Genomic DNA, 17,785 nt, shown 5'->3' with positions numbered 1-17,785 from the left:
ATTAATATAGTATAACATTTTCTGGAATTTAACAGAAGAATCCCATTGAAAGCCGTTCTTGTCATTCTGTTTTAAAATATATCAATAACAATACTAATTAAATTTATAAACATTGTAAACATAAAATAAGCCAAGTTTTACTTTTATTAATACATGTCAAAAAAATGAAATCCTTCTACTCAAAAACAAGTCAAATATATTATTTATTTTAAGAATACAAATAATGGATATTCATTTATTTTGTTATATTAATAGCTGCATGTTTAAACACAAATAAAACTTTACTTTTATGTATAATTGATTGTATATTATACATATTATTATTTATATTAGTTTCTAAAGTTTGTTGTAAATATAAGATAGTTACTCAACTATAATTTATAAACTGATGATGGTTAACATCTTATAATAATCAATTTTATTAAAATATCGTAGTATTTAATGTTAACTTTTATAGAATAGTATATGTTACTAAAAAATCTAATATTTAAATCAAAATTGCATAAGTTAAATTAATTAACACTACAATTGCTTATTTATTATTGAATAATATAATTGGTATTAGTCTACTATAAATGGTATCTAATGAAACATTCTTATAGCTTATACAATATTATAAGTAAATAAAAATATTATAACTCATATCATTTCCTAAGCTTAATAATTTAATTTTGATAAGATATCTTTTGTTTGGTCTATGCTTAATGTTTTATATATCTAAATGGGATAAAAATTATACTATATTTTAGTTTTTATGTTATAATATTATTATTATAAATTCGAATGTGGTAACACGGCGACTTGAATAGGCAAAATCGATGCACAGTATCTACCACTTTTCATTCAATACAAAAAAAAGATTATTTTATTTTATATATAATTAAGTTATATTAAAATAATTAATTGTATTATCAGGCTATTATTAAGCTTGAGGATTTAATAAATAGACTTATATATTATAGGCTTTAAGGGAAAAATTTCGTTTTGAGTTATTCCATTTCCCACTTTTTTTTTTTAGGTATGATTTACATTAGAATATAATAATATGAATATGAATATGTTTAACCAAGTAATGTCTGAATACAATAGGTATTATAGATAAATGAGAACGCAGCAATAATTATTAATATTTTTAATTTTTAATTATAAATGGTTATTTAAATTTTTCTAAAATAAATTGAATATTTTAAATAGAAAGAAGTTATTGATTTTCACTCTTGCATTACTCAAATATTAAATATACTAATAAACAATTGTGAAATGTATTATCATAAATAAAATGTATCTTTCTAGTAGAAAATTCAGTAACTACAGTAAGAAAATAAACTATGAATAAAAAAATAAATAAATATATTTATAAATCATTAATAATAGCTTAAGTATTATGTAATAAATTACTTCATAGTAACGAACTTATTCTATATATCAGTAGATATTACAATAAAAACAACTTAACTGTTATATTACTAGAAAAAAATTCAGTAGAAGCATTAAATGTTAACGCAAAAACTGTGTGTACATACTACTTTTAACGGTAGAAATCATTATCTACTGCATTTTTGTAAAGAAATAAACGGTTTTTGTAAAACGACATTTTATAATTCAATTATTAGACACTAAAGTCGTTTTTTCTGTGTTTTACTTTAGCTAAATAATTATATACATAATAATTTAATTAACATTATTTTATTAAAATATCATTTTTGATATTTTTCTAGTTATTGCTTTTCCAAGTTGCAAATCATAAAATATATAATATTAAATATTATTTTCCCAAATTTGCATTTTAGGAAATAACAATTCAATATTAAATTATAATTATGATTTTTATATTATCATAATAATCTATTTTATGAGATTGTGGTTGATTTTTTGTTTTTTAATCACCATAAGTGTTGTTAAGTAAAGTTTTCTTAATGCAGGAAAAAACATTTTGACTAAATTAAAGCATCGTTATCGATCGGGATACGGATTATGGTTTACGAGTATGACCGTAGTTAATATTAAGTTTAAAATGATTATTCGTATAACATTAATTCCACGTTACACGCGTCATCGTTATTACACACCATTGATTACTTATATTTCCGTACGATTGTTCTAAAACAACGTTCGTTTGCGAAAAAATGAAAACAGAGTAATTTAATCATCCTATTGATTGTGTGACGCGAATACCAATGAATTGCAAAAATTATAAATAATAATAATTTAATATTATATTTATAATAAATTTAACTAATTTTATTTTAAAAATGTTAGTATAATAATTATATATTTTACAAATTAATACATATTTTGTAGATTAATAATATTGTATTAATTAATTTAATGTATTAATAAACAATGTAATTGGTGGAATTTTCCATGCTTATATTATAATAACATCAGGTAGTTAGGTTATATTCATAAAATTAGTTTACTTTCCTAGTTTCCTACAACAGTTACCCGTATTCTTCTTCAGTTACTGTTTAGCAAGTACTTTAAAGGACAAAATCAGTATTTTTAAACCGACTTACTCTCATATTATTCTAGAAAATTCAACTGACCAGGTTATTTAAATTTTTAAGAATTTTTTACGGAAAAAAAATAAATGTATTAGCAGTGTTCTTTTGCGTAGGTACCTATGGTCAATACGTTAATATAATCATTTGTTTTTGTTATTTTTTTCAGGATTTTTGAATGCTAATGGTTCACCTAACACAAGAGCTCGAGTGGCCAACTACGGTCTCATGGACCAAATAGCTGTACTCCATTGGGTGCAGCAGAATATCGCTCTATTCGGCGGTGATCCGGAGAATGTTTCTCTGATGGGTCACGGGCCCGGAGCCGCTTGTATAAACTTCTTAATGATATCGCCGACTGTGGTCCCAGGTACGAAAATTATAAAATATTCATATTATTACGTGTATTATTGTGACGGTAAACCACACTCTGGATATATTTCTAACTATCCACTACGATGGTATAAACCCCATAGAATATTATTACCAGTAGAATGACCATGGAAATGTTAACTCAGCAAATTGATCAAGTTTGGGAATAACCTGGATTTCTTCATCAAAGATACACATTTTCAACGAAACATTTAATAGTTATATTCATTTTATAGAGAGTATTATTTTTACCTTAAGGTAAATATGTGTGTACTACAAACCAGAATATTCGTAAGTGCATTAGCATAATCACGTCACTGTGATGACTCAGTTTACGTATTATTATTTAAAAATTCGATCACAAGAGTTATTTTCTCTATTTATTCAGTTGATTATACAGTACGTTTTATCCGAGCTACCTATTTATTTGTTCCACGTAACAAGATGATGTTGACTGTAGGTATTCTTTATACACATATTCATTACATCTTAAACCGGAGTACCTGTACACTTGAGTAATTTTATTTACGTGCGTCGAATAATTTCCGTGTATTCGGACGTTTCCAAAATTTAAGGATCAAGATCAGACGTTGTAAAATTATGCACCGTGTAGAGACCGCATTGTTCATCATGTGTGTACTAGGATTTGTTTAGTTTATCTTTAAACAAACTGTTATTATAAAAATAAATAATATAAGATGATAAACATTATTTAAAGAGCTTAACATGATTATCTGATTATTCATTTAAATTTAAATAACATAATATATATATATTGTATAACAACGAAATATTGTAAATTATTGTTTATCAATCATTTTTTAGTGAAATTGATGTTGATTTTTTTTTGCTAGAAAACTTCTACTGTCAATGTGACTAGTAAAATTTTTATTAAATATTCTAAAAACCATAGGTTTTAGTGGTAAAAAAATGGCTGTATCTAATAATTAGAATTCATTTTTACTATAAATAAAAACAAATGTATTATAATATTTACTCACAGGCTTCATATAAGTACACAACATTTACTAACAAATCTAATTAGCTAACCATTAATCGTCTTATATTATACCCTGAAATTTCCTTAAAAACTTTTAATTAAACAAAACAATATTTTATTATATAAACATTCTGCATCATCTTTGATCAACAAACCACAGTTTATTTATTTACGACAAACATTTTATGAATTGAATAACTTTATTTAAATTCCCCAATAAAAAAATCTTAGGACGCTATTAAATTTGTTTTAAAATACAAATATTTTAATTTATGATCATAAAAACTATTTATTTAATTTTTTATGAAGTACTGTGATAAATTATATTAAATAAAAAAATTAAATATATTCTATTAAACATTGTTAATGACAGCTAGTTTATTGTAAAACATTTACATAGTGTCTTATTACACATTAATTATTGATAGTATTCTAACTTATTCACTTAAATTATATACAGTATACACATATCAATCCAGAACTTAGATATCTAAACTAATTGTACAACATTCTCGTTAAATTATTTTTTATAAATAAAGTTAGCTTTGGGTATTAGTTTTAATGATGTCGCGCTTTATTAAAAGTTATGTTTCCTTTTAACTAAAAGTTTTGTACATTTAATATATAAGCTAAAAAGTGAAAAATTATTTTAAATGTTACTAAAAAATAATTTAAAAATGCTTATTCATTTCACTGTAGTAATGTACAAAAATATTTTTTAAAGAACACAATTTAATCATTTTACCATAATTATAATATATTATATAACTATATAAGTAATTTATTACCGTTTGATGTATTATAATAAAAATTAAAATAAATTATATATAACATTTATTTAGGTAATTTTTTTCTGATTTTAAATCATTATAACTAAGGAATATTAGAAATCTATAAATAACTTAATGTTTGTAAATATATATTTCTTTCTTACTCACTGGCATTTATACATACTTTAAAATTACATCAAAGAAAAATAGATATACGTATTATACTCGTAGGTATTTCTCTTCAGCCATGTACAAACGTTATGTGTATGTCTTTAAAAAAATTCTTTTAAATTCCTTTAGACAAAGATTCAGAATTGTTAAAAAGAAATATGAACAATATAATACTTTTTTGTCATGAACTTCATTCTTATTTTTATTTCTAGAAATCTATAAGTATTGTCAATAAATATTTACAACACTATTTTATAAATTTATAATATAAAAATAATATAGCTTAAATACTTTATTTTATTTTTGAGGAAAAAAATATATGTACAAATTCATAATTATGTTTAGAGAAAAAAAAATTAAATTATTTTCTGCATAATCTTTTTTTGTTTTTAATTAGGTTATTGTTTCCTCTTCAATAAATTACTTAAATGTTTATTACAATCATATAATGATTTGACAATCAAACGTTGCAGATAAATGTGTGTTTTTACATTATTCTGTAATGATCACTAATGGCTTTGTTGTGTAATTTCAAAACCTAAGTGAACTCAGAAAAGAACGGTGTAATAAAATATATGTGTTCTGATACTTATATGAAAATAATTGTTTCTTAGTAACACAACATATAATATCTTTGTACTTTTGGATAATTATAGTACCACAATCTAGCGGTAGAACGAGAGAAAAAAAAACAATAATAATAAGCTTATTTTATATTTAAATTAAATAGTCGTTTGAATTATATAAATGACGTGCGCGCGCAATGATGGGTGTGTGTGTGCGTGTTTGTGTGTGTATGTGTGTTTGGTGGCTAAGATAATGTGAACAACCGCAGTATACGTGAGATACGAATAAATTTTCATTCGCGGTGTTTCAATTTTCGAACGTTATGAATAATAACTTACGCCAGGGATATTATTACTATTATTATTATTCGACTATAATATATAACCTGAGCACGAATAAAAACTGTAGGATGCGTTTCTCGTATCGATTTTCCCATTTCGCATTTGTATCCATTACGAGCGGTGGCAGGTATTCTAACAAGCGCGGTGAGCCCAAGGTCCACAGAATCCGACGACAGTCTCGTGGACACACATGGATCTGTTTAATTTTTCTCGACACACATATAGTGCGCATATGCTAGTAGATGTGTGTGATTATGTGTGTGGGTCTATTGCTGTCTACGAGAGGACGTGACACTCACTCTTTCTTGTCAATGAAATCCTCATATTTTAACCGGGCATTAAGTCCGCGCGCTTATCTTTAAACAGCCAATCTGTCTGGATGACTGTTCTCTTTCTTCGCCCACCTCCCCTAGGAGCTTAACTATAATTTGTCACGCTTTTCGTTTGTCTCAACATCTATAACTTTACTACACCGTCATTCGCGAGACGTCATCAGCCCTGGCTCAGGCCAATCGCACACAATCGCACTGCGACCCATCTCGAAGTTGTTATTTTTAATAACGTTGATAAAATGCCGGTGTATGTGTATGTGTGTATTGGTGTGTGAGACGGTCTGTGTCTTCAGATGTGTCTACATGCAGCAAGCGCATACAATACATATTAAGCGTTTCCAAGTATAATAGACTTCTTGCCCCAAAGCAAAATAAAATATTCCGTGATACGTATATTATATGGTTTATTTATTGACATATTTTTGTGCCAGTCATTATTTTTGTGTTTTATTGTTATTATTATTATTATTATTACTCGTTTCATTTTATAATACTCCTAAATAAACGTGTCTGTATAAAACTCGCATTGTACAATGACAATATTAATTAGTATTTTGATTGATTGAATTTATTATGCGTTATTTAAAACGTATCAAAACCAAATTTACTTGTTTGAAAAATTATTGAAAACTTTTTTACCGAATTAAGTGCCCTACACGTTCAAATAATATACACTGACTTATATTAATTATTATTTTTTTTAATATATTATGGGCACTTTATGATTTTTAATAAATTGGTGTCCGTTTTTCATATTTTTCTTTCGATTTTTTTACTGGCTATTTAAAATATAAATTCCCACACTCAAATTATTGATACAATTAATAACTTATTAAATGCAATAGGTACTGACATATTAACAATATTTTTATTTAACATAACACAATATTTTTGACATGGGTTCATTTAACATTCATATTGTATAGGTATTTGAAATTATTGAGTTGATTAACGTTTAACTATTTTCCTAAGCTCGGATTCAAAATAAAATATTCCTTGTTATTTATTCGAAACTGAGTTCGTCTACTTTAGTAAATATAATATGGTAATCACTCCAAGAAAACATATTTATAGAAAATCGATAAAATATAAATACTATATTTTGCTAATAACTAAATTATATTAGTATTAACTATTATTATTTTATATCATATTAGGTTTTCATAATATGAATTAAATACAAATCAAGCAATTTATAAAGTAATAAAGAAAATATTTGATAATTTAACCATAATGTTAATAAAATACAAATATTATATTTTATATGTATATTTAAAAAAAATTATCCGGTACAAAAAGGTATATGGATCAGTCTATAAGATATTAATATAAAATACTCAAAATGTTATCAATCTTATTATTGAAAATTTTAAAATTCGAAATAAAAAAAAGCTTCCCTTCGCAGAAAAATGAAATTATTAATATTCTTTTTTAGCGTATTTGAAAATGTAAAATAATATATTTATTATGGATAAGTAACAATTTTTAAAATAATTGTTTTATATTTTTATTTTAGGTTCTTAAATGTTTTTCCTTCTGTAGGTACATATTTTTTTTCTTTTACTATAAAGCACTAAGATTAAATAATGTATATATATATATACATTTGATGTATATATATATATATATACATTTGATGTATATATTATATTTATATAATGTGGATTGTACATTTGTACGGATTGTATTAAATCGAGTTGAAAATAAAATAAAAATAATGACGCGAATACATAATTTAAATAACTTTTTTCAATGAGGGCTAATTTAATAATAATTAATCGTATGCTAATCGTTTATATACACTATAGGGCAAAGGTACAAAAGGAAATACACGCTATTCCGCTCGTAGACCTTGAATAATACAGTCTGTTATAATAAATTTGAATTGCTTATACTTAATGCACACCGTCGGGTTTATAAACTCGGCCATGCTCTACTGGATTTGAAAGGTAAAACTCATTATTTAGAACAAGTATCGGTTTAACTATTATTTTAATAATTCTGAACGCATTCTGACAAACGTGATTTGAGCACTTCATTTTTAAAATAATACTAATCGAGATTTCAGATGTGCCGTATCGTGTTGTCAGACATTCAAGTATATAAATTATATAAACGTTTACGTTTAAAAGATTTCACCTTCTTTATTGTGTTTTACCATAATTTATTTTTACTAAAGATTTGTAGGTACGCCCGATCATCTATGTTCAAAATTGTGCTTCTTAGAGATAAAAACGTACACAACTTAGGGTTAGGGTTAGGTCCTACATAAATCTAATTTTTTTTATTTTTCTTGGTATATATTTATATTCTACATTATATACAAAATCTAATGTATAACTTTTTTAAATACATAATATACATAGGTATTTCAATATTACTTTGAAATTTAAGAAATTTATCCTTATTTCTTATAAGGATTACCTGGCCGAGATTTAATTCAATCTCTTTTTCTAATTGAAACTTATTAACTATGGATTTAATAATAATTAAATCCCATTGATTTAATAATAATATTATAATCGTACCATTCAAGAGTATCGTTGTTTTAAACATCTTCTACAGAAAAATAATGTTAAAGATTAATATTATTAATATTATAATTATTATTTATATCCTAAACTAAGTTAGTATTTGATTTGGATATTTCGGATAGCTTTTCTTGTATTCCACCAAATTATGATAAATAAAAACGTCGACAATGTTTTTTTTTCATAATGTAAAAGACGTATATTATTGAATATTAAATTTACGCTATCAATAAAAATCAATATTATTACTATCTACAATATCTAACATGCGTATATACGCATATGACTGTATAATAAATACACTTATATTTTAATTTTTTAAAGGTATAGGATTTTAGTAAAAATTAGATTCAAATTAAATACAAAAATATGTAAATCTTTAATTTGATTATTCGTTATAAATGATGATTTTAGGATTAGTATAAACATTGTTTTGGACCTATAATTTATACTTATGGTTTTAATTTATACAATTTTTTTCATTATTTAATTATAACTTAGATTTATATTATTTTCTTTTTGTAATATATAGTATGTAATATATAGACATGATTTTATTTATAATACTTTGATTGTAATTCTTTAAAATTAAATTCCTTTATAGTTTCTTAGGTAAAATAAACTAATTAAAATGTATATTTTAGAAAATAAATGGTAATTAAACACTATTTTATAAATAAATCAATTGTTTATTTAATCATAAACAAATAGACGCGTAAAAAAATATATAAAAAACGTAACATTTGAATATAATATGGATGAGACATTTTACAAATATTACTGACATATTTTTTAAGAATATATTTATAAATTAATTTCTTTTAAAATTCAAATTTGTTTGTTTTTAAGAAAACATTGAAAAATTGTCTAGTATTAAGCATTTAATTATTTTAATGGACCAGAGTTACAATTCTTTTAAACATAATGCCATATTCTTTCCTGGTAATAGTGTTCTAGATCAATAAAACAAAGGGTACTCATTATACTTTCATGAATAACACCCTTTTCTGAGACCGACACTTGAATATTAATTCATTATATTTACAATGTTGTTCCTAAGCAATGAACCCAAAATATTTCTAATTTAATTTTAATTTAATGCACCATTAAAATACCTTTTATTTAATTTAAACCCATACATTTATATTACCTATACAATTATCCAATATCGACTATCATAATTTGTAAAAAATTATATTATTTTATGTGTAGATTACGTAAAATCTTTGTTTATTTTTATGTTTAATTTACCTTTGATCGGAAAACCATTATTTGTATCATTAAAAAAATAAAACTATGTTTTTGTTAACGATAAAAATTTAATTGCAAATAAATTATAAATTATATTTTTATTTTTATTTTGTAAAAATGAGTATTATTAGATAGGTTCAATTATTGATTTTAATAGTAATATAATTAATTTATAATAATAATTTAAGCCCTAGGGTTAGTTTAGTCTCTTCAAAAACATCTTTGATAAATAATTAATAAATTAACTTAAATCAAGTACCTATTACAAAACATTTTTTTTTTTTTGTTAATTTAATATGTAAAAGATAAACTGTAAAGTTAGATACCTCAAAGCTTTTGAACCTTCTCTAAAATCCTAGATTATCCCAACTTTATACAGTATCTTAAAAGAGGTAGGTAGTTATATATTGTAAAATTAAACTAAACTAAATTACATTCATTATAAATAAATGATAGGATTTTAAATATACTTAACCATAATTTATAAGGTGTTTGATTTTAACCTATATTAAAATGTATGATTTAAATTCCACTGGCTTATAATACAATAAAATATCATATAAACAAATAATATAATTTAAATACCTATTAGATTTTTTAATTCAAAATTCAAATAAACATCAACAATTTTTTTTTTCAATTTATAATTTTTGTTTTTACTGACTTTATTTGTGTTTAGTACTCCTAAGGTTTGGTGAACCCTTATACCTATAACCTATATAAATAAATTTGTATTTTTAAAATCAACACATACGAAAACAATATATTAGAATCTTCTTTAAACGAAAAAATAATATAATCAATAAGACTTATTCTTTAATTTTCCATAGTACTAATGTATATGTATAATTTATCTGTTTCTTGATTACGATATAAATTCTATGCGATACGTGTTTTAAATTGGAATATATATATATATATATATAATATGCTATGTTAGAGTGTTCAACAATGTTTAATTTGGTATGAATTCACTACAAAGTTTATGTGTGTAATAATATAATACAATATTAGCCAGAAAAATCAATATACCTATAGTATGTTAGGGCTGATAATCGGTGCACTCGATAAGCATCTTAAAGCTAAAATTATCATTTCGACAGAATCAATATACTTCCCGTAAATTTACTTTGTTTTATTTTATTTACAAGAATAATTAAAATAATTTATCTCAACTCTATAAATCAAATTATTCCTTCAATCTAAAATATTGCACCATCTTCAAAGGCGTACATAGAGCTTATATTAAGTGCATACTGTGATGATAATTAGTAAACATAAACAATAACGGGCAAAATGTTAAACAACCAAAAATTAGATTGTGAAAATTAATGGCATATTTCAATAAAGAATTTTATTTTAGAAAAATTTAATCTGAATTACAATAATATAAATATAACTAATTAGAGTATAATTAGCTAGTTAATTTCAAATTGGTATTATAGGAAACAGAACAATTGTTTCGTGTTTATTTTTTAGACTAATTTTGTTAATATTTATAGTTTTAAATTTTTATAATTAAATATTGAACCTTTTGAAACTTGTGAATTAAATTTTTTTTTATACTCTTGTATATATAATTTAACAATTGTCCTGTTCAGAATCGTTCTTTTAATGCAATATACAAGATAAATTATTAAAATATATAGATTGAAAATAATAACGTAATAATAATTGCGTGCTTGTTTCATAGGACTTTTCCGTCGAGCGATACTTCTGTCGGGCTCTGCACTGAGCAGCTGGGCTCTAGTCGAGGACCCCGTGTCATACGCATTGGACCTGGCCAAACAGGTGAACTGTACAACTGACGGGACCGGAAACAACCCGGAACCAATTGTGGACTGTCTGCGGGAAGTGCCCCTAGACCTGTTGATGTCCGCCGGCGTTGCGTTACCTACATACCTAAGCGCGTTTGGTCCCAGCGTCGATGGGGTAGTGGTCAAGAGCAACTACCAGGAAGACGTTATCACCAATCTGCTGCCCGAATTTGACGGGTACAGTGGATCCAGCGTAGCTTTTGGCGCCCGCAAGTTTCAAAAGTTCGAATTTGGTAGTGGCATCAACAAGTATGACCTGCTGTTTGGCGTCGTCACGAGTGAGGCGCTCTGGAGGTTCAGCTCCAATGACATACAGGTAACATGCCCCGCCAATATTTCCGTTATTTCCTTTATCGTTGCATTTAGTACAATCGAGGAGTCCCAACATCCCGTTTGACCTAATCATAACTTAATTAACGACTTACCTTTGTTCAATTGAAGTTTTTTCGTCAATGGTGAAAAAATATATTAAAAAGTATTATATAAAAATTATTGTTGACAAAAAATTGTGACCAATTCCGATATATTTGAATACAACGTAATTAGTTCTTAATTAAAATATTCTTAAAGTTAAAGAAGACAATTTTATGTGTTGGTTGTATACAAATATTGTTGTACCTACCTTGAAATATTAAGGAACTTTAATTTAGTCCAAATATATTGATTTAGAGTAGGGGTGGCCAACTTTAATGGACTTGTGATCCACCTTCGAGTTTTTTTAGGTTGTCGCGATCAACCAAAAACAAAAAAAAAAAGGTCAATAAACAAAAAAAATATTATATTATGTACATGCCTTTTACACTTTTTTTATTCGATATCAGTGTATGATCTCGTTTTTCATAGTTATTTATTGCCTTTTTCTAAATCTAATTTTTATATTCGTGGGATATATACAAAGATACACAAATTTACAAAAAAAAAGAATATTTTATTTGTTTTCTGAAAACAATTTAAAAATTCAAGAAAATACGAAAGGTTGTCGCGATCGACTTGAATTCAAAAAATAAAATGTAAGTTCAAAATTTAAAATAAAATAGAGATTATAAAATTCTTTGACTTTAAAACTCAATAAAAATCAGAATACCAGAGATCTTTAACTCCTGGCAGTTTTTACTCCTTGTAAATTTAGGTTTAAATAAACTATATTAAAAAATAAAGTTATTGCATATAGTGTCTTTCTTATAAAAATTAATTTTGCTTTATTTCAAGCTATTTTTTTTTTCATTATGTTAGTTCAAAACTTTTTATTGGATCAATGTAAATAGCTTTTTTGAAGTATTTTATTTATATTTTTAAGACATAGTTTTTACTAGATTTACTTGGGTACCTAATGAATTTTAAGTTATTTGTATAAAATACATTTATAAACCAAATATACTTTTAAATTATTAATTGCACGATTTAAATATTTGTTTTTGTTAAAAATCGAGAATATACCAAATTAATTTAAAAAAAAAACTATTCAGAAATTAAAATTAATAATACGAGTAGAGAATAGTAGGCTATTCAAAAAGTCTCGGTGAATCACTAGTAACTAGTTGTCTATTTCCAATCTATATAAAGCAATAATATATTATACGACTTCCTGGAACTATGACATAAAATAATTCAATTCTATAAATTGATTGCACATTGAGAATACGTACAAATCGTATCCAGTTCATCGAATTCTTCAAGACCTAAAATGTATGTCACAGAAATACATCAATAGAAAATTAATAGTAAACGGGTTATATTATTATTATCACGAGTATGGTATAAATATTTTAGATAATACCTATGGAACTCATGTTTCGATGTTTTTTTCCATTTTTATTTACTTTTGTTGAGTATTTCAAAATTAAACATTTGATTCTGATCATCGAATAAAACGACTTTTCTGGTAGTCTTAACTACGTTTATCTCCCGTATTGAATACGATTTAAAAAACCATTTTATTTTACACGGCATAATGCGATTTCTAATGATAAGCGTTCCCACGATTATTTTTGCATATTAATGTCGTATAAATCCGAAAACGAAATACATTATCATTGATACCACCACGTTGTGATGGTAGAAACGAAAAGCAGCAGAGGTTTGAGTAGAACAACAACCAAAAACTTTGGTCTCTTTAATTTCTCTTTTAGGTGTTTCTGAAATGACTCTGGAGGGAAATTTCGTTTTAACGCGTATAATACCCTTCCACGTTTTTTTGTCACGTCCGATTCTCGTTCCCGGGGGATCGCCGAGTCGTACAAGAAACTTAAAAGTCCTTTTTTTCCCTCTCTCACCCATTTTCACCACTGTAACTCTATGTCATTGTTTGGCTCTTATACTCTCTGTCACTCTCTCTCTCTCTCTTTCTCTTTTCTCCCTCTTTTCTCTCTCTCAATAATTTCCTTAATATATATATATATCTAATACTCTCTCGTTCTAGGCTGGCTTCGAGGGTGACCGTCGAGACAAGATCCTGCGTACGTATGTCCGGAACGCATACAGCTATCACTTGTCCGAGATATTCTTCACCATCGTCAACGAGTACACGGACTGGGAGCGGACTGTCCTGCACCCGATAAACACCAGGGACGCGACGATTGCGGCGCTCAGTGACGCCCAGTACGTTGCACCACTGGTGCACACGGGTGACATGCTCAGCCAGCCGAAGACACCGGCCGCCGACGACCTCAACAAGGATCGGAGGACCAAATCGTTTTTCTACGTGTTCGACTATCAGACCAGGGACGGTGACTATCCACAGGTTAGTGCACTAAATTATATCACAATACAATGTGAACAAACGTCACAATATTTTCATTATTGTATAGTTTCAATAGAAAGTAGTTTTGGCGTCATTGGAAATCAAATGTCATATAGTGGTACTCAAAAAATACAATGATAAAATAATAACCATTCTACAATGAGCATACGCCGCCCATTTCCGAGATTTTTGCGTACCATAACTTCAGAACAACGTATCTAATATAATTATGTTCACATACTAACTCTCGGTAACTGTCTAACCTCGGCGACTTAAAATTTTCAATTCACTTAATCAACTTACCACGAATAAATGCGACTATATAATAATATACTATTTTAATTGTTAAAATAATATGTTACTATTTAAATAACAATATAAAAGTAAAGTTGTAATTATTATTATTCATTATCTGCCGTTTGACAACGAAACACGGTACACAGATGTTCCATTAAAATGCATAACAGCGAATCATCGAAACGAACTACAAGTTTTTCAAATAAAACAAATTGACAACTCAATATTTGAAATATTTTTGGAATATAATATTATGAAATTAAATAATACAGTGTACTGAAAAAGGAGATTTGAAATATTAATATTAAATTAAATAAAAACAAAATCACTATTATAATGCATGATCGAAATACTCAATCAAATAACTTATTAATTTATTAAACGTTTTATTAATGAATAACAATAACAGTCATTCAATTTCAAAATGTATAAGTAAAATAAATTAAATAAGTTATATTTTTTCCATATTACAACAATAAAAATAAAGCTATATTAATGTGTTGTACACTAGTCTCTAAGTCGTAATTAATTACTACAATAAAATAAGACAACAATATTAAATCGACTTAAAATTGTTCATGCGATTAAAATAAGAAATTAATGAATAAATAACGAATCAATTTAAAATGCGTAGGTGCATTGAAAGTTTACACTCCCTTGGGTTTAATCAATCTTATTGAACAAGTCTAGAAAAGAGACGATTAGATTTTGAATAAATGATGATTGAATACATCTTTTAAAATAGGTGCATACAAGATCTCGTAGTAGTAAATATTTAATATAAAAAGATGATTTGTCATAAAAATGTGCAACTTATAATTCAGCACCTCAAGTAGTTATGCCCAAAATGTTTTATAATATATTAATTTTGTTTCTTTTTAGACAGTTTAAAAATTACTTATTCTTTGTTATGTTTAAAAATGCAATAAATATTTGTTTTACATTCAAAAAATAGAACATTTTATTTCCTCTAGGTTATGCGTACTCTATTGAAATTTATAATTTTATTCGAACAATGTTTTAAATGATTTAGTGAATTCGTTGAAATTGATTGTGTTCTGTATTGTTACTACCTATTCAATTCACCAATTTCCAACAATTTAATCAAATCGGTGTATACTTTCAATTCCAATTTCAACTTTGGTAAGTTTACTGAATCTACACGAGTTAGATGTTTATATAGTAACTATAACAATAACATTATTTTTAAAACAAGATTGTTTTATCTCATCGTTTTTAGAATGAATTTTATTTTAAATTGTAAGTATAAATTATTATTGTAAAATACAAGTTGTATAGTAAATATTGAAATACAATAATAAAATAATAATATTATATTAACATCTGATTTTATTAAAAGGTTATATTTATTGAAACTCAATCATAACTCAATCATTTGCGTGAAAATATAGTTTTTATTGTACTAAAAATGTATGGTTTGAAAATATTATTGTAATATTTAGTTTCCTAATAGTTTTTTTTTTTTACACAAATTATATTTAAATATGTATATATATTTATACGTATTTGATTATATTGTGTAAATATTGTATTTCAAAACTATTTAAAACAAATACAATTTTTCGAAATCATGATTCGTTAAATATTATATAATATGTAACCTAACCAATACACGTATTATAAACAAATTGAACAACGCTTTTAAAGTTGGAAAATTATATATGATATTATTAAGTACCTAAATTAAAGCTTAAGTGACTGATGTTAAGAAAACTCATCAAAAGTTTGAAGTATATAAATTTGTGGTTATCATAAATACAAACACTATGTAACTTAAAGTTTTAAGACTTAACTTTAAGTTAAAAATACATTTTAAACGATCATTAATGTAAAATAACAAAAATATTATTACTAGAACTGTATCATAATACAAACATGTATAAAAAGTATATTATTGATAAATATGTAGGAGTTTAATATTTTAATTTTTTTTTCTTTTTAATTTTATTTACTACTTAATGTAATCATGTTAATGAATCAAAATGTTTATTTATATTGAAAATACAATTAACACAATATAGTTCTATTTTGTAATATTATATTTCCCTAGATTATTATTGATTATCAATATATTATTTAAACATCCCACAAAAAAATATTTATTAAGTATCAGAAAAATGGTGTAAGATTAAAAAGATTGAAATTAGGATAATAATAGGTTAAATACTTAATACTAATTACATACTTATCACAAAGACCACAACTTTTTAGAATAATGTTTTAAAAATTAATAAAATAAACAATTTTTTAATTGATAATAATATTATAATATTGTTGTTTAGTGTCACTGAATTTTCTCTTTAGACCCATATGAATATTTCTGTCGAATTCACTAGATTTTTACATTTATAGAAAAGGAAAAAAATCGTAAAAATATCATCTAAGTTAAATTACTTGGTACTAACTTCACTCTACATCATTTTTTTATGTGTATTATTATTTTATCGAACTTTTTGCAACACACCACAGTATTGTATTTATGTTGCTGGTATAGTCTCCGGAATACAAATAGTAAATTGTAATTCCAAACATTTTATATAAACATCGTGTAACGTATATTATTATGCGTATACGGACAAGTCTCATTGTGATTTGTTACGGCATAAGACAACGTTTTTTTGTTTCGGCTGACCATATTGTATAAATAATACGAATATGAATAGGTTGACAAATCGCATACACACGTGGCACATATTTTTGTAATATATGGCATATATATGAAGACACCGGTGCGTGTATTATTATTATTGATGACATCGGGTATGAAGGGTACGTATAAAACGCGTGCTACACACACTTATATAGCGAGGCACAGAGCAAGCCAATATAATATTTCGAAAAAATGTCAGAAAATACACGGGTAGGTAGCACCTATATTATAAAGCTAGCATAATGTATAATACACGTATTATTAAAATATAATGTGGCTAACATTATAACTTTATAGATATACATTGGTTAGATAATTTTTGTATTTTTGAGTTTATGACTATTATATTAGTTATTATGAATACAACCGAGTGTAATAAAATATTTTGTTTCTATTAAATCGTTCGCGATCTGAAGCACATAAA

At 25.4% G+C, this 17,785-nt stretch overlaps 1 protein-coding gene across 3 annotated transcripts in view; it reads left to right on the top strand.

Annotated features, from left to right (window-relative positions):
- LOC132918123 (neuroligin-4, Y-linked-like) overlaps window positions 1-17,785 on the top strand; it is a 384,793-nt gene that overhangs the window by 337,027 nt on the left and 29,981 nt on the right. For all 3 annotated transcript variants that reach the window (XM_060979228.1, XM_060979226.1, XM_060979227.1), the window contains 3 exons: window positions 2,671-2,871; window positions 11,530-11,969; window positions 14,073-14,393. In XM_060979228.1, coding sequence (XP_060835211.1) covers window positions 2,671-2,871; window positions 11,530-11,969; window positions 14,073-14,393 — 962 coding nt within the window. The remainder of the gene's footprint in view (window positions 1-2,670; window positions 2,872-11,529; window positions 11,970-14,072; window positions 14,394-17,785) is intronic.

This window comes from Rhopalosiphum padi, chromosome 1 (genome assembly GCF_020882245.1).
Source record: "Rhopalosiphum padi isolate XX-2018 chromosome 1, ASM2088224v1, whole genome shotgun sequence".
Classification (NCBI taxonomy): Eukaryota; Metazoa; Arthropoda; class Insecta; order Hemiptera; family Aphididae; genus Rhopalosiphum; species Rhopalosiphum padi.
Note: the sequence above shows the minus strand (reverse complement) of the source record. Positions and strands in the feature narration are given on the sequence as shown.